The sequence below is a fragment of the Balaenoptera ricei genome, chromosome 1 (genome assembly GCF_028023285.1).
Source record: "Balaenoptera ricei isolate mBalRic1 chromosome 1, mBalRic1.hap2, whole genome shotgun sequence".
NCBI classification, from domain to species: domain Eukaryota; kingdom Metazoa; phylum Chordata; class Mammalia; order Artiodactyla; family Balaenopteridae; genus Balaenoptera; species Balaenoptera ricei.
Window position 1 is genome coordinate 88,048,014 of NC_082639.1, and position 27,741 is coordinate 88,075,754.

The 27,741-nt window shown below is 36.8% G+C and overlaps 1 protein-coding gene across 2 annotated transcripts in view; it reads right to left on the reverse strand.

The window, feature by feature from the left end:
* Positions 1–27,741, reverse strand: part of FRRS1 (ferric chelate reductase 1) — a 97,629-nt gene that overhangs the window by 18,941 nt on the left and 50,947 nt on the right. For both annotated transcript variants that reach the window (XM_059926839.1, XM_059926847.1), the window contains 6 exons: positions 15,204–15,399; positions 12,572–12,708; positions 11,412–11,506; positions 9,660–9,807; positions 6,370–6,552; positions 519–617 (listed from right to left, as the gene is read on the reverse strand). In XM_059926839.1, the coding sequence (XP_059782822.1) occupies positions 519–617; positions 6,370–6,552; positions 9,660–9,807; positions 11,412–11,506; positions 12,572–12,708; positions 15,204–15,399 (858 nt within the window). The remainder of the gene's footprint in view (positions 1–518; positions 618–6,369; positions 6,553–9,659; positions 9,808–11,411; positions 11,507–12,571; positions 12,709–15,203; positions 15,400–27,741) is intronic.

Here is a 27,741-nt window from a genome sequence, read left to right on the forward strand (position 1 = left end):
TGCATTTAAAAAAAGGATTTAAGTAACACAAGCAAGAATTCATCTTTTCCTCAAAGAGAAACTTTTCTTATGCTTTCTAAAGCATAGAAAAGGGGTACAGTATCTGTAGTTAATACTGTACTATATACTGGAAATTTGCTAAGAGAGTAGATTTCAGGTGCTCTTATCACAAAGAAAAAGTAACTATGTGAGGCAATGGATACATTTATTATCCATTGCCTCACATAGTTACTTTTTCTTGACTCTAGTAACCATTTCACTATGTAGAAGGATATCAAAACATCATGTTGTACACCTTAAATATATACAATTTACATATATATATATGTTAAAAATAAAACGCAGAAAGGCTTCTCCCAGATTATAATAAGAGAGGAACCCTGCTGCCAGGCCCCTGCTTGGTCTCTGCTGCTAACTGCAGGTTTGGAAGCTATCTTGCAGCATAGCCATGTCACTGTCAGCCACATAGCCAGAAGGTGGACCGGCCAGATGGAGATTCTCAGAATTTTCACACCTACCCTTGAGTCCATTACAGGTTGACTTCGCCCTGTCAGATGGGAAGGTTGTATGTTCACAGTCTGATCTTCAAGAATACACACATAAGCATCATCATCACCCTGAAAAACAATTGCAAATGAGAAAAAGTTCAAGTGAATTTAGTTTCTTTAAAAAAAAAAAGTCCCTGGGGCTTCCCTGGTGGTCCAGCGGTAAAGAATCCGGCTTCCAATGCAGGGGATGCGGGTTCAATCCCTCATCAGGGAACTAAGATCTCACATGCCACAGGGCAACTAAGCCCGCGCCCCACAACTACTGAACTTGTGCGCCTCAACAAGGGAGCCCGCATGCCAGAGCCCACGTGCTCTGGAGCCCGCGCGCCACAACTAGAGAAAGAAAACCCTCATGCCATAACTAGAGAGAAGCCCACACGCTGCAACTAGAGAGAGAAGTCTTCGAGCCACAACGAGGACCCAACGCATCCAAAAAAAAAAAAAAAAGTCCGTAATGTTATCAAATAGTATTTGATGCTTTTAAAACATAATTTACTGACTCAATCTTAAAATGATACCGCAAATTCTAAAGAATTGGCTGTCTGATAAATTAATTAAAAATGATTGTTATCATGCAAAAGCAATACAATTTCAGTGTATTAAAATAGACATATAACATGGTTATATGCCCATAACCCATCACCAATTGAACACCACTGTTAATGCTTTTGTATATATTCATCCAAACCTATTTGTATTTATAACCTACTTTTCTCCCCAAATGGGAAAATATAAAGTTTTGTTATTCACTGAACTTTTCATAAACATTGCTCTGGATATTTATTTGTAAGTAAGTGTGTCCTACAATTTTCATAACTGTAAGTGCACTGCATTATATTGGATTCTGGGGGGTAACTTTTAAGATGTAAGATACTATAATCAAATATTGCTAATATTGTACACACTTAATAGATTTACTATTGCATATTGAGACCACAATATCTGAGCTCAAGGGGGCATTCTTTGTCAGTCTAATTCTTATCTATCCTTTAATCCCCAACATTCCTTAGCTCTAAAAATTAAATCTTATTTAAAGTGACTATCAGAGGGTAGACTGCATCTTTAAAGCACATTTAAGTCACAATACAAAAGAATAATCTGGATTTTAAATTTTTGTGTATAGTTTTGGTTCTTTCATCTATTCTAAATTGCTCTTCATAAACTATCTAACAAGGTCTTTTATGTGCTTTAGTCACTAAACTCCTTAAACAAGATCCAAGACTAACCAGTTATGATTTAAATTTTGCTATGAATACCAATATGATATTCTAACACATTTTAAATTTATTTTTAAAAATTCCAGTTTTAACTCTCAAGTACATAACCTTAGCAAAGAAATTATTCCCTGTTACACATCTTATATTCAAATCAGAATTAGTGCAACTCAAGATAAGAAACTTGTAGTCGTCATAATTTAAACTACTACACACTACAGCTCACAGACCAACTTCAGCCTGATGCCTGTTTTAGTACAGGCCACAGGCTGAGGATGGTGCTTACACATCTAAATGTTTTTTTTTAAATTAAGAGAATAATATTTCATGACAAGTAAAAATATATTAAATTCAAATTTCAGTGTTTATAAATAAAGTTTTATTGGAATACAGCCACCAACTTATGGATAATCTACAGCTGCTTTAGCGCTATCGCACCAGAACTGAGTAGCTGCAACAGAGACCATATGGCCCACAAATTCCGAAGTGGTTGCTATCTGGACCTCTGCAGAAAAAGTTGGCTGATCTCTGATTTAAACAAACAATGTGTGTTTTCTAGAATGTTTATCATCAATGAGGTATAGGAATTTTCTTGTTATTTAAAACAAAATTTAATAGAATGGTTGATTTTGAGGCAAACTGATGATGAGAAGTCAACTGAGTCATTAAGGCAGACCTCCCAAATACTGGAGAGGATGACGGGGATGGAGAAGAGGTAACTCTCCATTCTCACTACTCTACAATGAGGGTAAGAGAAGGTGCTACGACAACCTTAGGCTCCAGGCAGCTGTAGAAACCCCAGATTTGGAGCATGGAAGGACACACATGAGGAGCTTCAACCAAATCCCTGAATTGGACAGAACCTCTTACCCTCGTTTGTTCCTCTCATTCCAGCATTTAGAATGCACTCTATGAGAAAATATCATGTGGAGGAAATAAAGATGACAACATAGTTCTTACAATCAAAGACTATGTTTTAAGAGAGGAGACGGTTAAAATAGTACATGAAATATGATAAAACAGATTTAAACACAGTGCTATGGAAAGACAAATTAGGTAGGGTCAAAAGATTGAAAAGGCTTATCAGAAAAGATAGCATTAACTAGGCCTTAGAGAATAAAAAATATATGTGGATAAGGTAGAGCTGCGATTAAGGGAAACGTTTTTCAAACTGAGGAACTTCTAGAACCAAAGATACAGAAATATAAAAAATATAGGGAAACTTTAGGAAACAGGTAGCTTTGTGAGCTAAAACATATACAGGGTAAGGCCAGAAATGGACTTCGAAGAGTTTTGAAACTATGCTAAAGAAAAAAACATTTTCCTATAACTACTAAAGGTTCACCTTAACTACTAAAGGCTTTTGGGGCTAGGATTGAGATTACCTCAAATGTGGTCAAAAACCACATTAACCTGAGTCTATTGTAAAAATTGTAGGACATTCTACAAAACAACTGGCCTAAAAGAAAAAAGGTAGGGTAACCGTTCTAAAGTAAAGGAGATTAAAGAGATAATAAAATGCATTGAGTGGTAACTGATTAGTCTGTATCAGAAATTTTAAAAATATACATATACATATGACTTTACTGGGATAATTGGGGAAATTTGAATATAGGCTCTATTGCATAAAATTATTATATTATATATTGTGATAGTGATCTTATAGATAATTGTAGGAGAATATCCTTCTTAGGAAACACATGCTGCAAACTAGACTTAAAATGTCATGATATCTGCAACTTAATTTTCAAATAGTTCAGGGGAAAAAAATGTGTGTTAATATACAGTGAATAAGTCAATCTACACATACACACACGGAGAGAGAGAGAGGGAGAGAGAGAGAGAAAAAACAACAAATGTAGGTGAAGGGCTTACTGGTGTTCATTGTACTAGTCTCTCAACTTTCATGAATGTTTAAAGCTTTTCAGAACAAAAAGTTGGGGTGGGTGAGAGAAAGAAGCACCTGAAAGGTAAATAAAAAAGAAGAATCTAAATCACAAACGAAGTTTCCTTGAACACCAGAGAAGATGGTGGCAGCAATGAATGAGACAGTCCATAAATAGCCCCAGACAGTATCTGAAAAGAAGCAAGAAATCGATAATAGTAGTTGCTTTTTTACTATTGTTGTTGATCATCAAGAATGGGAAACACAAAAGGACAGCAGGAGGGTAGATAATAAATTCAGTTTTACAGATGATGGTCTGTGTTGTCCAGAGCACTCAGCTGGAAGAGACCACCCAGCAGCTGGAAATTCCAATCTGGACACACACAAGAGAGGTCAGGACTGGGAACGTTCTGGAATTTGAGCGTTGAGAAATTATGTACAGAATAAGACAACACTGGGCAGGGGAAGGCAGAGAACGGAAGCTAATATAGTGTATATACTTGAATACTCTATCTCATATAGCAAAATATCTGAGATGAGGAAGAGGTGTATACTTTGAATTTCAGTTAAAATTCAGATATTAGCAAGTCACTGTTAGCAAAAATATGGATAGTTGTACTTTCACCAATTTTAGTGATGAGGTCTAATACCAAAACAACTGCTATCATTAATTTATAAACCAAATTGAAAAAGGTATAATTTAGGTTATCTAGTCAGTATTCAGAACATCAGATACCTTCAGTATTTAAATTTACCTTACATACTGATAAGAAATAGCAGGTCATAAAAATATCCAAAAAATTTTAAAATAATCAAAAATAGAAACAACCACTTAAAAAATATTTTTGATGATGATTTATTTTCCCCCCAATTTAGGCAAACAGGTGTACAGATGATTTTAATCATCAAACAGGATTTCTCTGTAAATCAACTGCACCTGCATAATTAAGTCTTTTTTATAAACATTGTTGATGAGTACGATACTAGAAACATAAGATTTCTAAGTAAGATAAATATATCTTGAATTAGACATAAAGGTTTTTGTGTCATCTATGCCTACAACTTAGAAATAACTGGTCTACTTGTAGGCTCCTCATCACAACACTCACTGCAACAATACTGTCTTTCCCTCTGGCTGACGGATTTTATGTGACCAGGAAAGAAAATGTGTTAGTATAGTTTTGCATGAAGTTTGGCTACAAAGTGACTAGAATATTTTTAATGAAGTGACTAGAACACATATCTAAATGTGTACCCTACCTTAGACATGCACCTTAATGAAGCTACACACTTATTCCAACAAGGCTACCATCGTTAACCCTTGTTGGATTCATCTTCAGAGTTTCCTTCAGAGCCAGTTCCATTCACACAACAACAAGCCACCAACTTTCCTTATTGCTTTACAGTCACATTTTATTTTTAACCCAGCCCCCTTATGCACCTTAGGCATAAGGTTCATTTTTGCCAGAATTGAGAATACCCAAAAGGATATGCTGTAGGTCTAATGGTAATTACAAAAGGGAAATGGGCAAAATGTTTTGAACAATTGCAACATCATTTGAAGAAGTATAAAATTTCCCATAAAAGCAACTTTAAAAAGGAAAGAGTCATAATTTATATGTTATTTTTAGAAGCTGATGACATGTCTTCTATCTCATAGGTTTAAGGTATACCCTTTGTTGAATGAAAAAAGATAATGAGTGCATTCTGGAACTATATAGTAAAATATACAGGTCATAGCGTATATTGCAATGACATCCCCCTAAAAAAGTTACACCTGGCTTCCTGTAATATTTGCAGCCAGCGTAACAAGGATCACTGTGATTAGAGTGCACTTTGAAGGAAAATATTTGTTCTTCTATCATAGATTCTCAGAGTTCCTTTTCTCTTTTTTTGAAATAATGATTTCCTTAAAAAGTGATGTTAAGTTTAAAACCTGACAGGAAGAAAACTCTCAAGAAAAGACGCCTTGCATTTGTTAATGTGGAAGTAAAAAGCCTTCTCCATTTGTAGCCATCCCCCTCTACAGCCAGCTCTGCTGGAAAAGGACTGACACATGTCCTGGCCTTTATACCCTTCTTCCCTCTCCCTGGGAAATCAGAATGCTAATGCAGAATTCTGCTCTTCCACACCACACCACAAGGCTGTCACCTACAGAATCTTTTAATCCATTCAGCACTACCCAAGGAGAGGGAGAATCAGGTGAAAATAAATGCTGCCTTCTGTAGACCTGGTAAAGAATCCATTTATGCCTGGACATGCCAGGTTTAATTTTCTGTTTGGGAAATGTGCCGATGACGGGGGGCAAGAAGAGCAGCAACCCATGCTATAGTTGCTGGCCACTTGAGAAAACTAGGAGTTGAAAAGCATCACAAACAACATGAGATTTTACGCAGAGCAACTTTTTCTTAACTGCACTTCCTGTATATCACGGAGGTAGACAGACAGAGGTAGACAGATAAAGTGGCAAATCCACTGGAAATACAACTAACTTTCCTAATGTCCTAACTTTCCTCAGGACAGCCTTGTTCTTAGAGATATATAATTGCCCAACTCAAAGCTGCTTAACTTAGAATCTAAGTTAGTTTCTCTGCCCTCCCTTCCCATTCCTCCCTTAAGTATGATAATTTGACTCTGGAACAAACAGCTAAACTGCTACTGATGAGAGCTCACCCCAGTGACTCTCCTTTCATCACCACTTATGTAAGTGAGAGGTACAAACCATCCATCGGTCGTGAGAAAATGCAAAGGATAAATAGCCTTTACTGGGACCGCTCATTTCAACCATCACTGACTTGGCATCTCGTGTGAAGGATAAGAAGACACAGGCAAGCTCCTTCTCCGGGTCACAGTTCAAAGGACTCCTAATACAAAACTTCTTGTTCCCACAATCTGAAGCATTGAACTAGAAAAATGACAGGGGGAAAAAAGTCAGTTATCAAACAGGCAGTTCATTTCCAATGACAGAAGAGCTACTACTTTGAAGTATGGGTTTTAATAAGAATACGTTTTCATAATAAGGATTCAAACAAGGGAACAAAGACACATCCCAAATTAGAAATTATCAAAGCAGTAGTTAGGTTGTGAACTTTTAAACTTAATTAATTTTAATTAAACTTTAGAAGACACAACATTAATTGGATTGTAATTATGCATGAGTATTAAAATTCCTTTAATACACAAAATACTTCATGTTAATTATGTTCTGGAGCAAAGTTTCTGGTAAATTTTGAGAATTTCTTAGGGAATATTTAAGTCCACATTGACATTCTTGCCTAAAGGGTATCCTCTAGTTTTCAGAGATGGAATTTTTAAAAGCAAACAAACAAGCCCTTAGCAAGTTTTATATTTAGATCCTGGACTCCGCTTCTAGAATTCAGGTTCAAATTTGACATTAAGATAATGTAAGAAAAAATGGTTACTCCTATATATACCACCACTCCAAATAATAGTAAGAACAATTTAGTGGGGGAGAAACAAAAATAATCTACAAAGATTTAATTCAGAGCTTCTTGGTGTGGCAAATAAGAAAGAGTATTGAAAAATGTCAGCTCTACAATCTGACAGGGCAAACAGGCAGTTATCTTGTGTTAGAATGAGCTGTGACACGACATTTCAGAAGAGAGCTAAACATTACTTTAAGTAACTAGATTTAATGGGAACTGTACAGAAAAACTCTCATTTCTTCTTCTACTCTACCAATACTTCTGGCCACCAAGTGGGTGTGGCTATTTCCCACACTAAGCAATTCTGCAATTCTTTGGAGACATCCAGCTGTGTGTCCTACAATTCAATTCTGTTCTGACACTGTCTACCTGAAGTTAGTGTCAGATCCCACAAGTGAAGGGCTCAGTCCCACAAGACTGCACCCACTTCAGATACCAATCACAGATGCCAATCACAAGCCCCAGGTTGTCACCTGTACTTCCGAATGGTCGGCCATATATTGGAGGTTTCCAGCACCTAATCCTCAAGTTGGATAATTTACTAAGATGGCTCACAGAACTCAGGAAAATAGTTTACTTAGTAGATTACCAGTTAATTATGTTGATAAAAAGACAGCAACCCAGGAACAGCCAGATGGAAGAGATGCGTAAAGCAAGGTATGTAGGAAGGGGCACAGAACTTCTGAGTCACCACCTTCCCAGCGCCTCCACGTGGTCAGGACCCAGGAGCTCTCTGAAACCCATATTTCTGAAATCTTTATGGAGGCTCCATCATGTGGGCATGATGGATTTTTAGCTCAATCAGCCTCTCTCCCTTTTCTGGAGAATGGGGGGAGGGGGCCTGAAAGCTACAAGCTTCTAATCATGGCTTGGTCTTTTTGGTGACCAGCCCCCATACAGGAGCCCACCAAGAGTCACCTCATTAGAACAAAAGATGCTCCCATCATCCAGGAAATTCCAAGGGATTTAGCAGCTCTGTATCAGGAACTGGGGTCAAGGTCAAATATTAACAGAAACCAGGCAGAGGCTGTTTTATTTTTTTCCTTATTATTTCACAGGAACTTAAAGAGAAATCCTAGTAGAGTGGAGAGAACAAGCCACGAGGAGCTAGGAACCATGGGTTTTGATCTCTGCTCTCCCCTTTACTCCATCACGTTTGCTAAAGAACTTATTCTCACAGGGTCTCTTTACCTAACTATGCAGCAGTGACCCTGAGGTCTCTCCTAGTTCTCTACAAATGCCATCATCCTGTGACTCTGAATGAACCTCTCTATAATTAGAGATTATAAACTTGGTGCAGAGATACAATCAAAAGCTCCAACAAGCGCTAAAGCCTTTTATATGAATTTATGGAAAGATAATAATCCTGTCAACAGATTCCTACTGGGAAGCTAAGGTCCAAACTGACTGTGGACTCCCCTAAAGCAGCTTTTAAATAAATAAACATTAACACTAAATAAACTGAGAACTAGCGCAAATAATAGATCGAATTGTTTGGTCAAACAAAAGTTCATAATAATGTAATCAAATGGCTCATCATATATTGCATAATGTAGAAAAGAAGGAAAACAAAATGAGACACTGTATAGGAGTACAAGAGCTTTATTTAGTGTGAGGAAAAAAAGAGTTATAAAAAGACAAGAAAGGGAAGGAAGAGAAAAAAATGAACTAATATTTACTGAATATCTATTAAGTACAAAGCCCTTAGAAACCTTATATTCATTCCAATGTTTAGTTCTTATAGTAATACTATGTAAGAGCTAGATATTATTTCTCATTTTACAGGTGAAGAAACTGAGACTTTAGGAATTAAGTAATTTTTCCAAAGTCAAACAGAAATTAGACAAATCAGGATTCAGGCCCAAATTTGTTCTTGCAACTGTTATAACCTACTTTAAGACATTTTTCATTATATTTACTTCTGAATTGATAAGTACAATTTATCAGAATTGCTTTCAGTAAAACCTTTCTAATGTTTCTAATATGCATCACCCTTTCTAAGATATGTTTTTTAATGGTAATTCTTTTGAATCAGAGGGCTTAAATGGAATTCTAGCTGATGAGCTTGCAAAAGAGTTTCTGTGGTTCAACACACAGAACTCCCCAGTACTCATTGGCCTTAATGAAATAAGATCGAAGAGTTATATCACCATGTCAAGATTCTCCTCCAAATCTTGTCTAAACTTAGCTTAAGCTTTAAGTTCCCTCTCCATGTGTGATATTTGGCTGTGTCTTTTTAAAAAAAAAAAAAAAAAAAAGAATGGAAGAAAGCTGCTGCTTCAGATTTACTTTCAAGTGAAAACATATCCACCGCTAGTATGGACTACATGTGAATGTCATAACCACACTTTGAACATGCAGGGTCTTACACTCCTCTTATTCTAACCTATAAATCATAATGTTACAATGAAGACTTCCTCCTGATTTCCTGAAGGGAATTCAAAAACTTGCTACCACAACCCAGGACAGCTACTTCTCTACACACGTTCCTAAGCACAGAACCACAATTTCTAAGGAAGATGTTCCTTTAGATTGCATTTGGTGAAACCATAAAAATGTTACTTACTAATTTGGTTAAATGGGAGACTGGAGGTAATGTTGGCATAGGTGCTATTGTAGCTTTAGGTGTTGTAAAAGGAAGGACGTTTGGTTGTGAAATTATAGGACCAGGAATCTTCACCCAGTAGATTTTGTACTTCTCAACAACCGTGGCTCTGAAATGCAGTACCAGCGAGAGTGAGATTAGACAGAACCATGATTGTGGCCCATCATAATCAAATCGAAAAAAAAAAGTAATGAACTAGGGACATACCACTTAATACAGGTATACCTTGGAGATATTGCAGGTTCAGTTCCAGACCACCACAATAAAGCGAATATCACAATAAAGTGAGTAACAGAACTTGGGGGTTTCCCAGTGCATATAAAAGTTATGTTTACACTATACTGTATTCTACTAAGTGTGCAATAGCACTATATCTAAAAAAAAAAAAAAACAATGAATATACCTTAATTTTAAAATATCTTATTGCTAAAAAATACTAACCATCATCTGAGCCTTCAGCAAATTATAGTAGTAACATCAAAGATCACTGATCACAGATCACCATAACAAATATAATAATGATGAAAAAGTTTGAAATATTACAACAATTACCAAACTGTGGCACAGAGACACAAGGTGAGCAAAAGCTGTTGGAAAAATGGTGCCCATAGACCCACTCAGTGCAGGGTTGCCACAAATCAATTTGTAAAAAGACACAATACCTGTGAAGCCAAATAAAGCAAAGTACAATAAAACAAGGATGCCTGTAATACCTGACAGAATTTCGTGTGAGGCAAATCTCTAATGACTCTCTTCCACTTCATCACCAAATGAATTTTAGTTACTCTCTCTCTCTCTCTTCTCTTACTTGTCTGTTCTTTGGGCATATTCACAGCAACCAGGAATGTCAGACCCCAGGACTAAAGTGCACAGATTTCTACTCCTGACATTACAGAACATACTACTACCACACTTTTCATAGTGGTCATTCAAATTATTCCAAAAGCCATGTGTAACAGGCAGCTACAGCAAAAAGCTATATAGAGGCTGCATAAGCAACTATCAGTTCTTACTGGGGTCATATCCCCTTTCCCACATTCCACTCAACACACAGGTGCAAAGCTGCATTACTGTGTGCTGGTGACCTGTGTACAAAGTGAAGCAGAAAATAGAGACAGGCCAGGAGAGCAATTCTCCCTTTAAAATATATGTCTATAACACCACTCAGGAATCATTATATGGCTTTATGACATTCCATTTCCCCCTTGCATGTAAGATTAAGAGAGAAGTACTATTCTAATTCTACTGAATTTCATAATTCTGAGGAGCACACATGATCTTACTCTTTTGACAATCTAATCTGCAAGCTGTGACACTGCAAAAAAAAAGTCATCCAAATTTCAGGACTGCTTTTTTTCATATTCTCATACTAGTACAGGAACAAATCTAAAAAAAAGTATTTGTCCATACACCATATAGACTCAAGTATTAATTGATGGCTCTTATTAGTGTGAAGACACTACAGCACTCCATTCACTCAACAAATGTCTATTAAGTGTCTATTAGGTCCTTGGTCCTGTGCTAAGTGCTCAGTATATATGCTGAAAAAAAAAACAAACAAAAAAGCAAAACAGTCACTTACATCAGTAAGGTGGTGTCATTACTACACCACACCTCTGCCATACAGGTGAATGTCCAATAGGTATAAAAAAAGATACAGACTATCATTATTTCAATTATACTAGTTACAGAGCTGTAAACTCTTCTACTCACAGAAACTTTATGTGATTTGGGGCACTGCTTGGAGCATTCCAATAGACTTTAATTTCTGTTTTTTTGGATGGACTTGTGTGACTCACAGCTGATCCCTGAAATAAAATGGAAAAGAACTACCATTCAGACACTCAGTAGCTCAACATAGCTGGAACTACAGCCATTTTGCAAAGTAATTTATCATTGCATGACCTTGGCATTGTGGTAAAGACTATTTTATTTAGAACAGGGACTCAGGTGCTCAATAAATACAGGTTGATTGATTGACACCAAATTAGCAGCCGGCTCTATGAATAAACTAGAGTCAGCAGAAATTTAAGAACTGAAGAGAGTTATGAATACTGGGTGTGTTGATGCTATATAAAGCCTGCTCATTAATTCATTTATACTGTAAGTTTCTTTTTTTATTAATAGATGCAAACAGAATGCAGAAAATTCATCAAAAGAAAAAAATTCCTGCCTCCAAATAAGCAATATTATATTTTAGTAATTCCTTTCTCTTGAACAATCTTGTTTCCCACATTCATTCACCTGGCAAATTCCTACTCATTCTTTGAGGTCTAGCTGAGATCATCTCCTCTCTCTCAATTCCCTCCAGCCTGTGTGTGGCACCTCTACTATGCTTCTCACCCACCCTGTGTAGGGTTCTAATCTAAGTCATCATACTATTCCACTTATGTGTCTGTCCTATAGTCATACATTCTACTTATGTGCCATATAGCATATGCCCACATGCTTTACTTATGTGTAAGGCTATGAGCTCTTCAAAGAACAAGTCCTGTTCATCACCATATCCCATGCAGGAAAGTTCCTGGTATAATAAATGTTCATTAAATTAATTAATTATAAAAATTAGACCTCTGTTCCACTCTAGAATTCTATCTTCAATAGTAACATCCTTCGAAATTCAATATACTAAGAGTCAATACTATATAAAATATCAAAAGCCATAAACTCTTCAAGCTACAACCCTACCTTTTCTAGGATGTTGTATAAAAATATGTTGCCAGTAGAAAAATTAGGGGGAAAGTTTGATCAACCTGAATGTACTCAGATGTCTGCAATGCATGGGTAATGTCATTGTTCATCTTGCAAACACCATCTTGTAGTGAAAAGACCCATGGAAACTGACAGAAATCAGTTTCAAACTAAACACAAACCTGTATATCTTCACAGGTCAGAAGCTGTGATACTTGACTGTCAATCAGTGTGAAGGAGCCAATAGGAGGGCCACTCAAATTCTCAGCATCACGTGCTTCTAAGAGAAAGCCTTTAAATGTTGGCCCTGACAAAGTAACTGAGAAACAAACAAAAAGATAAGTTAAGAGTTTAGCAACATCCGCCCAAAAAAACTGTTTAAAGGAGGCACGTCACCAAATTGGGTGTATATATAGAAAACTACTCCAGGAGAGAAAACAGTAGAAATCATCCTATAGTCAAAGAAATTCTAAATCGTGTTCCACAGGACATTATTCCATGAGATGTAATAGCCATTCCACAGGGAAGAAAAGGTAGGTTATGGTCAGAGTGTGGTCCTTGGGGCCAAAGTAGTTTGAAAAATGCTGGTTGACCATGCACATATGGTCACCTTATCTTTGATAAAGGAGGCAAGCATATACAGTGGAGAAAAGACAGCCTCTTCAATAAGTGGTGCTGGGAAAACTGGACAGGTACATGTAAAAGTATGAAATTAGAACACTCCCTGACACCATACACAAAAATAAACTCAAAATGGATTAAAGACCTAAGTGTAAGGCCAGACACTATCAAACTCTTAGAGGAAAACATAGGCAGAACACTCTATGACATAAATCACAGCAAGATCCTTTTTGACCCACCTCCTAGAGAAATGGAAACAAAAACACAAATAAACAAATGGGACCTAATGAAACTTAAAAGCTTTTGCACAGAAAAGGAAACCATAAACAAGACCAAAAGACAACCCTCAGAATGGGAGAAAATATTTGCAAATGAAGCAACTGACAAAGGATTAATCTCCAAGATTTACAAGCAGCTCATGCAGCTCAATAACAAAAAAACAAACAACCCAATCCAAAAATGGGCAGAAGACCTAAATAGACATTTCTCTGAAGAAGATATACAGATGGCCAACAAACACATGAAAGAATGCTCAACATCATTAATCATTAGAGAAATGCAAATCAAAACTACAATGAGATATCATCTCACACCGGTCAGAATGGCCATCATCAAAAAATCTAGAAACAATAAATGCTGGAGAGGGTGTGGAGAAAAGGGAACACTCTTGCACTGTTGGTGGGAATGTAAATTGATACAGCCACTATGGAGAACAGTATGGAGGTTCCTTAAAAAACTAAAAATAGAACTACCATACGACCCAGCAATCCCACTACTGGGCATATACCCTGAGAAAACCATAATTCAAAAAGAGTCATGTACCAAAATGTTCATTGCAGCTCTATTTACAATAGCCAGGACATGGAAGCAACCTAAGTGTCCATCATCGGATGAATGGATAAAGAAAATGTGGCACATATATACAATGGAATATTACTCAACCATAAAAAGAAATGAAATGGAGGTATTTGTAGTGAGGTGGATGGAGTTAGAGTCTGTCATACAGAGTGAAGTAAGTCAGAAAGAGAAAAACAAATACAGTATGCTAACACATATATATGGAATCTAAGGGAAAAAAAAAAAAAGTCATGAAGAACCTAGTGGCAAGACGGGAATAAAGACACAGACCTACTAGAGAATGGACTTGAGGATATGGGGAGGGGGAGGGGTAAGATGTGACAGGGTGAGAGAGTGGCATGGACATATATATACTACCAAATGTAAAATAGATAGCTAGTGGGAAGCAGCCGCATAGCACAGGGAGATCAGCTCGGTGCTTTGTGACCACCTAGAGGGGTGGGATAGGGAGGGAGGGAGGGAGGGAGATGGAAGAGGGAAGCGATGTGGGAACATATGTATAAGTATAACTGATTCACTTTGTTATAAAGCAGAAACTAACACACCATTGTAAAGCAATTATACTCCAATAAAGATGTTTAAAAAAAAAAAATGCTGGTTGAAAGTAAATACTTCTGTCTTTACTGCAAACATCTCAGGCCGTTTAACATTCTTCTGTGCAGTATGAAACTCTAAGAAATATATATAACAGAGTGTTCCAAATTTATTTTTCCATATATCCTTTTTGCTAGAGCGTATCTATTAATATTCTGCATTTCTAAAGTTGCAGAAAATAGAATTTGTAAAATGCTGTTATAGATACATCCTTAATAGACTATTAAGTTTCAGCCCACCTTCTGCCAGAATTAGGGAAACACAAGAGATTATACAATGTCAAGAAGTATAAGGGTTTAACATCTTAAGCCAGATAAAATAAGCTTTATTTTATGTATTTCTATTGAGTAAATAGTACTGTTAATGAAGATATATTAAATAATGACAAAAACATATTTTAAAACCTATTCTGGGGAATTCCCTGGCAGTCCAGTGGTTAGACTTGGTGCTTTCACTGCCAGGGCCGGGTTCATCGCTGGTCAGGGAACTAAGACCCCGCAGGCCGTGTGGTGTGTCCAAAAAAAAAAAAACACCTATTCTGAATGGGTAGTAAATATACTACTTAAGTAATATAGTCATCTGTAGTAGTTAAACACAAAAACGAGAAGTATAAGATCATGGTATCTTATAAAAGCAGATGAACAGATTAAATGAAACTGTATAAATCCAACAGTAATAAAGATTCAATGTATAGTAAAAAAGTGAAATTCAAAATGTAAATAGTTAATACCAGCACAGTACCTTTGATCTGATCTCCTGGCCTGAATGTCATCTGACTCACTAAGATGTGGCAAGCGGGATCAGACCGTGGAGTTTGACCATGTTTAGGAATCATTCCACGGCATGACTTCGTTACCTTTCCATTGGGATAATTAGCCACAGAACTAACGAGCAACAGAAGTATGAAGGCACCAAGGGTAAATCCAGGAACTGCCATCTCAAAAAGAAGATTAAAAGCACATTATTTTCAAAAGTAATTAAAATATAAATGCTTTCACATCACAGGATAGTAAGTTCTAGACAACTATTTACTTTCAATAGTCAGTTAACCACATTCTCAAAAGTATGTACTATAAAGAATGTGATATGTGGGGGCTTCCCTGGTGGCACAGTGGTTGAGAATCTGCCTGCCAATGCAGGGGACACGGGTTCGAGCCCTGGTCTGGGAAGATCCCACATGCCGCGGAGCGACTAGGCCCGTGAGCCACAATTGCTGAGCCTGCGCGTCTGGAGCCTGTGCTCCGCAACAAGAGAGGCCGCAACAGTGAGAGGCCCGCGCACCGCGATGAAGAGTGGCCCCCGCTCGCCGCAACTGGAGAAAGCCCTCGCACAGAAATGAAGACCCAACACAGCCATAAATAAATAAAATTTAAAAAAATAAATAAATAAATAAAATTTAAAAAAATAAATAAATAAAGCAAATAATTTTTTTTAAAAAAAAGAATGTGATATGTGAAGTTTGCCCTGGATTTGAATCTCAGCTCTACCAATTACCAACTGTGAAACTTTAAGCAAGTCACTTAAGTCTCATTCCTTACCTGAAAAATAAGGAAACAAAAACCCTCCTTTCAAAACTGTTTTAATAAAATTTAGATACAGCCAAAAGTCTGACAAGGAAGATAATAAATGTTAGCTTTCATTAGCATGATTGGGAAATAATAAAATAATCCAATAAAAGCAAAAGGTTTTGCTCCACTTCATCCTAGAAAGCTTAAAGAACAAATAAGAAATGTTTCTTCTGGATTTAAATATCATCACCTGAATAAATCTCTGATATGATTTCTCCCAACTTCCCATTAAACTAGTCATGGTGACAATTTAATTTGCAACACTGAAAACTGAGGCTAACAACCAATTGCAAGAGACAGTATTTCTATTACTTATAGCCCAAATACTTCTGAATTAAGAAACATGATTGTTAACCCAGGCAATTTTCTTCTCTCATCCAGTTTATCTGCCTCTTACCATCTGCCTAACAGAAAACCAGTCCCACCCTTGTCTAGCTCACTTTGTGCATATATGCAGAACCTGCAAATCATAGTATTTAACAAGGCTAGAGGTAGATGGGCAGGGACATGTTATATGGCAGTAAAGTCCACACGGTGGACAGGCTGCAGATGGGAAGAGCTCAAGATGCAGTTCATTCTCCACAGAAATGGGAGTTTTCTATACATGGTCATAGACAAAAATAAAAGCACCCTTAGAATCACTAGAACAAATTATCCTTTTATAGTCATGTAAATTATAAACCCCACATTGGACCAGAGCTAAACTATAGAAATTCCTGCTAGACACCAGCAATTGTGCTGGAGCTATACTCTTTAACCAGCCCTGCACATTACACCAGTAGCTACCAAGTAGATAGCTTTGGGTCCAACTCTATACCCCTATCTTTTATCAAACATTGACGCTAGATAGAATTCTTCTCATTTAAAGATAAGCGAAAGGAACAAATGAACCAATCAAGAGCTTCTGAAAAATTCTATATCATAAGAGCAGCACAAGATTTCTCTGTAGACTCAAAGGAAAAGCATAACCCTAAAAATAGTTAATTACTATAGGAAACAATATTTAAGAAAATAACTGCTAAAGAATGGAGCAATAGAAAATCTTCTGTTCGAACATGGCTATCAGGTCCTTTCATTAGGGCCAGACCTGATTTTAGGACCATACAAGGTTTACTGGAGAGGATCAAGGTCATTATTTTAACCATGTGATCTTGGCCAAGTTATTATGAAAATTAAATGCAGAAATGTGCCTCACTTAAAGAATGGTACAGTGGGAAGAGTTAGTTTGGTTTAACAAATATTTATTTGGCACTGACTTCCTGCCAGGTGAAAGTGGAAACAAGACTTTATTTCTAGTCTCTGCTATGCGTTAAGTAGCTGAATAACATCAATCAATCAGGTCACTTAATCTCTGTCTCAGTTTCTTCATTTGCAAAATATAACAGATGAACTGGAATAAAATCAGGGCAACACTAACTTTATGATTTTAGGATAAAGCAACGTGGAAAAGCATACTGGGAATTATTAGAGCATGAAGTATAAGATGGGAAAGGGAAGTGAAAAAGACACCACTACCTGTCATTCATTAGGAAAATATAACAAACAAGGTCAGCGAGAGAAGTAGACAACAGCAATTTCTTTATCCTTAGTCAGATACCGACCACTCAAGGTAAAGTTCTATTTTCATAACAATGGCCAATGATGGTTTCCCAGTTAATGATTTAAGGAACCTTTTTCAAATGAATACATTAATTCATTAGGCAATCTATGCCAACAGATTGCATAGTTATGAAAAGGAATAAAGAGTTATACGTGGAAACATTTAAGCTAAAATTATGGAATGTGGATAATGAGCTATTATATTACGAGATCATTCTTCAAGCACTGGAAAAACTCCCACCAATTTTGTATGATTTTTACAGGTTTTTAATATTCACATTCTACCATGAGTATAATATAGAGAAATAAAAGAAAAGATATCATAACTTGCATTTTGTCATCCTAGGACAAAGACAGACCTATTAGTTTAAAAGTTTAAAAGAGAGGTTATCCTGATTCTCTAACTGAAATATTACCAAACCTCATGAGATTTATACAGTTTTCTTTCTTGCCTGAAAGACAGGCACTTAGTAAAAAGGTATAACGACTGCCTTTACCATGCTCTACATACATCTCACATGAAGATAAAACTTCAAAACGAGTGTATTCTTTATTATCTGAATACCAAATTCTCGTACTTGGATGAATATGTAGTTATTATTGTCATTGTGAACTACAGACATTAACAGGACAATATATTTATTACAACAAAGTAAAATTCAGATAAAATTAGAAGAATCCAATTGAAAAATATTTAGATGTAAGAAAAAGGATTATGTGTTAATTAAGGATTTTTTAAATAAATTGGTCATTAAATGTCTTTTTATTGTACGACTCCAAGGACATGTAAGAAAAAAGAAATATGGAGGAAAGCACATCTTTTAAAACCATGTCAGATGATTAAGCTAGCAAATAACTAATCGAGTCTAGTTATTCTGCATTCAAGCTCTAGCTTTTATTACCAGTCATTTGTTTGTTTGTTTTTTAATTTTTTATTTATTTATGGCTGTGTTGGGTCTTCGCTTCTGTGCGAGGGCTCTCCCCAGCTGTGGCAAGCGGGTGCCACTCTTCATCGTGGTGCGCGGGCCTCTCACTCTCGCGGTCTCTCTTGTTGCGGAGCACAGGCTCCAGACGCGCAGGCTCAGTAATTGTGGCTCACGGGCCCAGCCGCTCCGCAGCACGCGGGATCCTCCCAGACCAGGGTTCGAATCCGTGTCCCCTGCATCGGCAGGCAGACTCTCAACCATTGCGCCACCAGGGAAGCCCCAGTCATTTGTTTTAAATGAAGGCATCAAAGGAGTTCAAAAGTTAACATACACACAAAAAATTATGGGAACTCGCCAGTAACACCCACTCTACATCATCCAAGAAATGAGTGTAAGCACCGAGAGTCTTAATTAATGCACAGGTGTGAGGTAACAAGGTTCTTTCAATTACAAAAAGCCACAAAAAAGCAAAAACTAAACCAAAAGAGTTTACTAAAAAATATCTAAATAATTTGGAAAAGGATATTTTTTGCTATATGCTGTGGGGTTTTTTAATTTTTTTACCATACCCAAAGTAAGAAATGTTTTTACATTATGACCCTACAAACATTTCAAGAGATACTATTTACCTTTACCTCATATGATAAACTCATATATTTTCTATTCTTGTCTTTTTTTTAATGCTGGTTACATCCTACTGAATTGTTATTTCATAACCTACCAATGAATCTTAACCTGCAGTTTGAAAACATAACTTTATGGCATATACAGACCATTAAAGTTCAGTCATGAATCAAGTTCTAATTTAGGAGTATCAGGGATTTCAGTAAAAAAAGGAGAGTTCTCAGAACTATAGAAGAAACAAATAAACCAAGCCACAAGGAGGATTTTAGAGATGGAGATGGACTTATGGAAAATGTCTTATTCTATATTATTTCATTTGCGAACCTGAACAAAAACTGTAAAAATGGCAAACAAATTAGCTTTCTCACAGTGACCTTTTATATTAAAAAAAATTAATCAATAGTCAATCTGAGAAAGAAATGCAAAAATTTTTTGAGCCAAGCTGAGGATTACAATCCAGAAGACAAGTCTCTCAGAGCGCTCTGAGAACTGTTCCAAAGGGGTAAAGGGGAAGGCCAGTATTACGTGATTTTAGAGAGGGGGGTACGTGCAATCAAGTACACATCTTGGTAGAAGGTTACTACTATTCACAAGGAGGAGATATCTTAGTGAACGGTTTTAGTGCTTTTCTAAGTATGGGAAGATGCAAGAAACTGGGTTCATAAAATTTTCTCCTGAAATTATCTAATTATCTGAAGGCCTGTTCTGCCAGTTTTCCCAAAGCACAGAGTGCCTCACCCTGATCTTCACCGTGAACTCCTTTGAGGGTGTACCGTAGGTCAGCGACTGCAGTGGCTGATGACTTGATTCTTGTAAAAGTGAATGTTGGGTAACATTCTTTACAATCCCTTCCCTTTCAGTCTTAATTTCGACCAAGGTTTGGTAGGCATTTTGGGACCAATTTGTCCCATGGCAGTAAGAATGCTCATCCCCAGGTCAGCAAGGATTTTGTTGATAGGCCACTCAATATGCCATTACTGAACTAGGCCCAGTTAACAGTAGCCAAAAGTCTCCATACCACCTGTCTTACTAGTCTGTTATGGTCCAGGAAATGGTTCCCTCTTGTTGCTTCTTCCCACAACTAGAGTTACACTATTACAATCATTGATCTTATAGTACTATATATTTGCTCAATCGTTTCAGGTTTCCTAATCATCACTAAATTTATCTGAGGTTCAGCCACACGTTGGTAATGCAAGAAACAATAATCGTGTAAAATAGGCAGAATACAAATAATACAGCTAGTAACACTAATAAGGTCATAAGTAAGTATTTAAGCTAAGAACTTCCATTAGGTGTAGCCCAGTATCTCCCCAGGTCATCTGACCAGTTTGTTTTACACCAATCACTATCTTTAAGGGAAATAATATATTGGCATCATACATAAAGTTCACCAAAGATGTCTGCATGTACAAGGTGAGTGTTGGGTAATCAACCCCTTACTGGATTGAGAAAGGAATGTTATTTTTCAAGGAGTTACATGACTGGTGCCAGAAGAAAAAATCGATCTTTATGGTTGAGCAGGTATTTCCGCCTTTGGGGAAGTCTGGTTAACCCATAATACAGATGCATAGTGCACACTAGAGGGGAGGGAGGTGGCCAAAGGGGCAGAGAAAAAACATTATGTTTAAATTTTTCTTGTCTTGCCTTAAAATGTGAATATTTATTTCATCATAACCATAATATACAAACACTGCAATCCCTAAAGCACTTGAATGCTCCATTCAAAATTTCCATCAAGTACATACTACAATGTATAAAGTAAATAACTACTTCTTATTCAATATTGTTTTTATTTTATTTTATTACTAAAATTGCAATGGCATTATATTCTTTTACTTTGTTATAAGTATAAAATTTTCAATTAACTTATGAGTTAAACATGCTTTTGTTTCTGGGCTTTTGGCCTAGAGACAGAACCACCGTTTATAATACTGCTTCCATTAAAAAATAGAATTGAAATTCCAAGCTGAATTAAAAGTTTATTTTGGGACACAGCACATGTGTAATTTCAGCATTTCATCTAGGATCTGGGGCAAACCTGGTAGGCCTGTGACCAAAACCTAGAGGGAGTGAGGTTAGAGGTACAAATAGGTGTTCACTTGTACAGTGGCAGAATTAGGCAGAAAGTTTTAGAAAAGTAGGTAGAACCAGAGAAGGATAAGGAGGTTGATAAAATCAGAAAAGTTAAGACTAAGCACAAGAGATATACAGAGAGCAATGAAATTTCTATAACAATAAGAAAGGAAAGGATTACAGTTTTACTACGGTGGGTGGGGGGGAGAGAGAAAGGGGCCACAGTGTGAATAAGAAGAAAAAGAAACAGACATTTGGTGAGAAACTGGTAGATAGTACATCTAATGTAATCCTTACAACAAGCAGATATTATCATCATTTTAGAGATGAAGAAACTGATACCAGGGAGTGTACCTGAAACCGTGTACACTTTTAGGACTAGAACCTAAATCTAACTCCAACATTCTCATTCTCTTCACTCCACATCATTGCTCCCTCCTTGGAGACAGAAGGATGTGGAAAGTAAACAGGTACAGCAAGGATCTAAATTTCACAGCGAACAATGTGAGTGGGGGCATGCTGGGACAAACGTGAAATCTAAATTAGCCTACGTCAGTCAGGTACACTCTATGAGTCTGAGAAGGAAGGTAGAGACTTCATTCATAGAACTAAAGCTCCTGAAAGAATGGATATAAAAACAAGTAGTACAATGCCTAAAAACACTAAGTTGCCAATAAATGGTAATTGCCATTATTTATAATCACTAGCAACTTTCTGCATCACCAGTATGTGCTAATTTCTTCTGAACACTATTGTGGTTAAACAACTGAGGTTTCCATATATTTCTTTCATCTGCATTTAACTTGTTCAAGCCTTCTGAAATATTTCAGAAAATTTGCTCCCCTTCTTCCCAGCAATTTAACTTTACATTCATAGAAATTTTCCACATCAAGAGTTAAATTGACTTTGATAGCTGAATCTCAAATTATAGGGAAATTGAAAAACAGGTCAAGTATTTCCACTTCCCCAGATAAAAATGTTTCAGACTCCATTTTCACAGCAGGAAGTACAGAGAAAAATGATTTTTAAAATTAACAATTGGAGTTATGACATTTTCAGTAAAGATTCTAAAAAACATAGAGCATAAAAAATGGCACAATGAGATCTGTCAGGTCTGACGACCTAAAATGGTTGAAAAGAATTCTGAAAAGAATTTAGAGTTTAAGTAAAAGGAAAGGTAGAGGAAACCACTGAAGAAAAAGGAATTGGGAGCTCTCTGATATAATTCTGATTCCTCTAATCACAGCATCATCAGAAAGCAACTTTTCCACTTTCTTTATTCATTCTCTGGAAAAATGATTGGAAGCAAATATCTTATTACACACAGAGCTTTCATCTGGATCATTCCACATGGCCCTCACAATAGTCCTGTCCTAAAAACAATATTAGATGCTAAGTGGAATGGTCCCTTCTCTAAAGACACAAAGCTAATAGATGAAACAAGAGCAAATACCATTAATCTATCATTTAAATGATGTTACTATTTATTGAATGCCTGTTCTATTCTAGTCAACATAGTAGGTGCTTCACACGTATGAACTCTAATCCCTGGAAAAAACAAAAACATTTTTTTGTTGCATGGAAATTGAAGCTCACAGAGGTTATTTAAAACAAAAAAAACCTACTGCCTAATCACATAGGGACAGGGCGGGAAAAAACTGCATTTTATTATGGCGATTGAGAGGTAAAGGAGGATATGATAGAAGCGCTAAGGGCTCACAACATATCAGGCATCATGTCAAGGACTTAGCACACATTCCTCAAAACAACCCAGGAAGGTGTGAGGGGTATTATTGTCCCCAGTGTGCAAAGCAGGGCACTGATTAAGATTCTTGCCAAAGTCACAGCAAATGAGTGGTGAAAAGTATGATCTCCAGTCTAGTCTGTGAGGTTTTAACCACTAAGTCATCCACAGCTTCAAATCAGGCACTAAAAGCTGACACAGTAATCCCACAGGAAAAGGGATTCAGAATGAGCACAATTGGGGAGCAATAAAAGAAGTAGAGATAGAAAGAGCAAAGTGAGAATGGACTTTGGAGGGCAGTGAAGAATAGCCTAACTAGGTCCAAGGTCAAATGTTAGAAACAGTCGTTATAAAAAATACTATAAATCTGGTCCCTCTTCATGACCCTTACATGAAGATATTCATCCCCAAGACTGTTTTCCTTGACCCCCCACATTTCTCTACAGGCTATCCCTTCCATAGCCTCAATTATCACCCCTGAATAATATTTCCCAAATCTTTCAATTGCCCCCATCCCGCATCCCACAATGCTTCAACTCAAATTTCCAACTATACATAGATTTCTGTTTGGATGACATTAAGCTCAATTTTTCTGAAATGAAATTCATTATTTTTTCCTCCAAACTAGTTCTTGAATCTGACTTTCCTATTTTGACGGTGGCCTATCAACACATTTCTAGTCAACAAGACTTGAAACCCTGGGACTTCCCTGGTGGCACAGTGGTTGGGAGTCTGCCTGCCAATGCAGGGGACACAGGTTCGATCCCTAGTCCGGGAAGATCCCACATGCCGCAGAGCAACTAGGCCAGTGCACCACAACTACTAAGCCTGCACTCCGGAGCCCACGAGCCACAACTACTGAGCCCACGTGCCTCAACTACTGAGGCCCGTGCACCTAGAGCCCATGCTCTGCAATGGGAGAGGCCACCACGGTAAGAAGCCCGTGCACCATAAGAAAGAGTAGCCCCCGCTCGCTGCAGCTAGAGGGAGCCCGTGTGCAGCAGCGCAGACCCAATGCAGCCAAAAATTAATTAAATAATTAATTAAAAAAAAAATATTTGAAACCCCAAATTCTCAAGATTTGACTCCAAACACTCTTTGGGACCCCACTTTCCAAATAAGCTAAGCAGATTCGACCTCCACCCTTCCGGACACCTACCTATCCCTTCTGTTTCTCTCTTCTACCTTCCATTCCCTCTATTACATCTGTCTGCAGTTTTCCATTCCGACACCACCTTCAAGCGCAAAGCCTTCATTATCTGTCACCCAGATTCATGAAATACTCTCAATTGGCCTCCCTGTTTCTGTATCTCCATTCAAATCCTACACAACACCACAAGATCATTTTCCTAAGGCACAATTCTCATCGTATCACTCTGCTCACCAAAAACCTTCAACAGCTTCCCTGGAATTATTCAATTAAAGACAAAAGCATTAGGCATTTAATGTGTATTCAGCCCAATCCATGTTCTAGCAACAATGTACCATTTGTACTTATTTCTGGAACAAGTACCTCACTTTTTTTCTCCCCATGTTCTGTCTTCTAACTGGGACCTCCATTATGCCATCCATCAAATTCCTACCCATGTAAAAACAGATATATGTTAAATGGGAAAAAAAATAGATATGGAAAATATCTGAACACTGTGCTTAAACTATGTTAAAAATAAAGGTACATTGCCTATCATTTCATGTAAAATGCAAAAGACTGAAAATATCCAATATAAGCAAGCATGTGGAGAAATAAGTGTGCTCATACACTGAAGAGTGTAAATTGCTGCAATATTTTTGGAGGAAATTTGACAATTTCCTACTAAACTAAAATACGTTTAATCTTTGACTGAGGAATTTCACTTCTAGGAATTTATCCTATAAAAACCCCCACACAACAAACAGCACAGGGCATACAGTCAACATTTTATAATAACTTTGTATGGAGTATATTCTATAAAAATTTGAATTACTATGTTGTACACCTGAAACTAATATAATATTGTGAGTCAACAATACTTCAATTTAAAAAAAAAAAAGAAAGAAAGAAAAAGAAACCCCCCACAATTATGCAAGGATTATTTGTAATAGCAAAAATTTAAGACAATTTAGGTGGTTACAAAAATATACTATGCTGTACCCAAACCCTAAAATACTGTGTACCCACTACTACAGATAACCAACAAGGATCTATATATAGCACAGAGAACTATATTCAATATTTTGTAATAACCTATAAGGGAAAAGAAGCTGAAAAAGAATAGAGATATAAATATGTGTGTGTGTAAGTGTGTGTGTGTGTGTGTGTGTGTGTATCTGAATCACTTTGCTCTACACCTGAAATTAACACATCATTGTAAATCAACTATACTTTAATAAAAAAATTTTTTAATAAAATACCGTGTACCCATTTAAAAGAATGAAATAGAGTAGACAATGACCGAAATAACAGCTAATAATTACTGACTGCTTTCTAAGAGCTAGGCATTCTTTTAAGTTCTTTGCGAGTGTTAACTCTGTTCAGAAAAGCTTAAGACATGAATCTGCATGTACTCAGGTGGAAACATGCTCCTGCCACAATGAGGAATGAAAACAAGCAAACTACAAAATGATACGTAATGTACCAAGTGCATATAAAAGAAAAGGGAAAAGAAAAAACACCATGCTTTAACCGTTCTCAACAGTGGTTAGCCCCTAGGAAAGTGTTTTCAATATGGGAAAAGAAATGGACTTCTTTTTAATCCTCTTTGCATTTTGCATATTTTTTAAAGCATGTAGTGCTTTGTAATTTAAAAAACACTACAAGACATGCATATTTGAAGACTGTAAAGAAACACATTAAATTAATTGTAAGGTGTTCAGATTTTTTTCTTTTCTCTATTTTCAAACATTCTATATTACTTTTACTGTAATTGTCATTCAAGGTCCATTTAAAATGCTATCAACTACTCTGTCCTATGAGACAGTGTGTGGTAAGGACTTTGAAATCACATAGACCTAGGTTTGAATCCAGCAGGTACCACCTTAATGACCGACCTTGGGCAAATTATTTAATCTCACTGAGCCTAAAATTTCTCATTTTGTTAGAGACGATGCTACCAATATCAAGGGCTTTATGTGAAGATTAAATGAAATAACGTCTACGAAACATTTAGCACAGTGCCCACCATAAACCAGGTCTTCCATTAAAATCCTTTCTTCCTTGGAATTTTGCCTAATTCTGCCAACTTTAACCAGTCTCTTCTGCGAAGCTCCAAAAGCTTTGGTTTTTTTGCTAATAAAAAATTTTATCACATTTTTCGGCCACAACTGGTTGACTTGTCTTAAGGCAAATTTCTGAAGGCAGCAAAGGCATCCTACTCCTTGATCTCCTTTCACAATGACTAGCAGGCAACCTTGAAAACAGCACTCAACACAATGCACTACAATGTGATTTCCAGGGAATCTGACATTACCTAAATGGACAGGTGTGAAACAGAAGGTACAGCCAGCAAAAGGAATCCACATACTGGCTTATTAAAAGACTTAGTAGAACTCATCCCTTTAAATAAAACCATCCTTTAAAAAGTCTAGCTCGTTGTTTTCAGTAAATCAATAGACCAAATTTTAGCCTCCCACTTCTCCACTATCCAAGTAAACATGCAAAATCTTTCTACTTTTTCTTTAATTCAGAGAAAAAAGAAAATATCTGAACTAAGAAGTTTAGCTTTATAAAGAAATACTTCTAATAATACATTTACAAACGGAAAACTCCCCTTTGCCCTTAGGGCAGCACAAGACGTAAAAAAATTAAGGGCAGAGGTAACACCTAGTCACCCCAGAGCGTCTCTGAAATTCCAAAGGCACACCAGAGGTGGGGGTGAGGGGAGCTAAGATTTCTAAATTAAAAGACACTTTAAAAGCCAAATAGGGTTCTAAGTAACCTCCATATAGGTAATTACGCCATTAGCTTTAGATAAAAAGGGAGTTTCCATTGCTTAAAATTAAAAACAAAAAACAAAAACATAAAAACACTGACGCATGAATAAAGTCAATGCTTTTCATGATCCCAGACATGTCTCTACTTACAATCACACTTTTCATGGGATTAAAGCGCCGTAGTCAAAGTCACGTGATTTATCATTAATCTAACTCGTTCGTGAGCACTCATTAGCTCAACACAAGCTCGCAAGCTCCAGAACACAGTTTGTTACTAAAGCATCCATCCTGCGTCGCCGACCGCTCGGGTCAGCACAGACGCCTGCTCTCTCAGTACTGTCACCGAGCTGGATTCAATTTTTAAGCGCTCTGCGAAGAGCTCGGACATAAAGAAAACAGGAGACACTTACCTCCAGAAGCAAAGGCAGCCTATCCAACTTCCGGTTTTTTTACAACTTATATCTCATTTCAGCAGCTGGGTGGAGCCAGTTTAACCATAAAGAGAAGAGAACGTTTCCCAAACTGAACCGCAAAACTGGATTTGCAAGACCAGTGCTAGTCTTAGGACTCAGTTTCTGAGAATTAACCATTCTGTTTTACACAAAGGAACACTTTTTGCCAACTAATAATTGTTTCACTGAGAAAATTTAAGTTTTTGTCTTTAACTATAAAACCATTTGAAAATACAACCTGTTCTATATAACGCTAAGTAAAGACAAACCAAAGAACCTGTTTGTGCTTAGTTTAGGGTTGCCAAATTTAGCAAATTAAAGTATAGGATGTTAAATTAGAATTTCAGATAAACAACAAATCATTCATTAACATAAGTACTG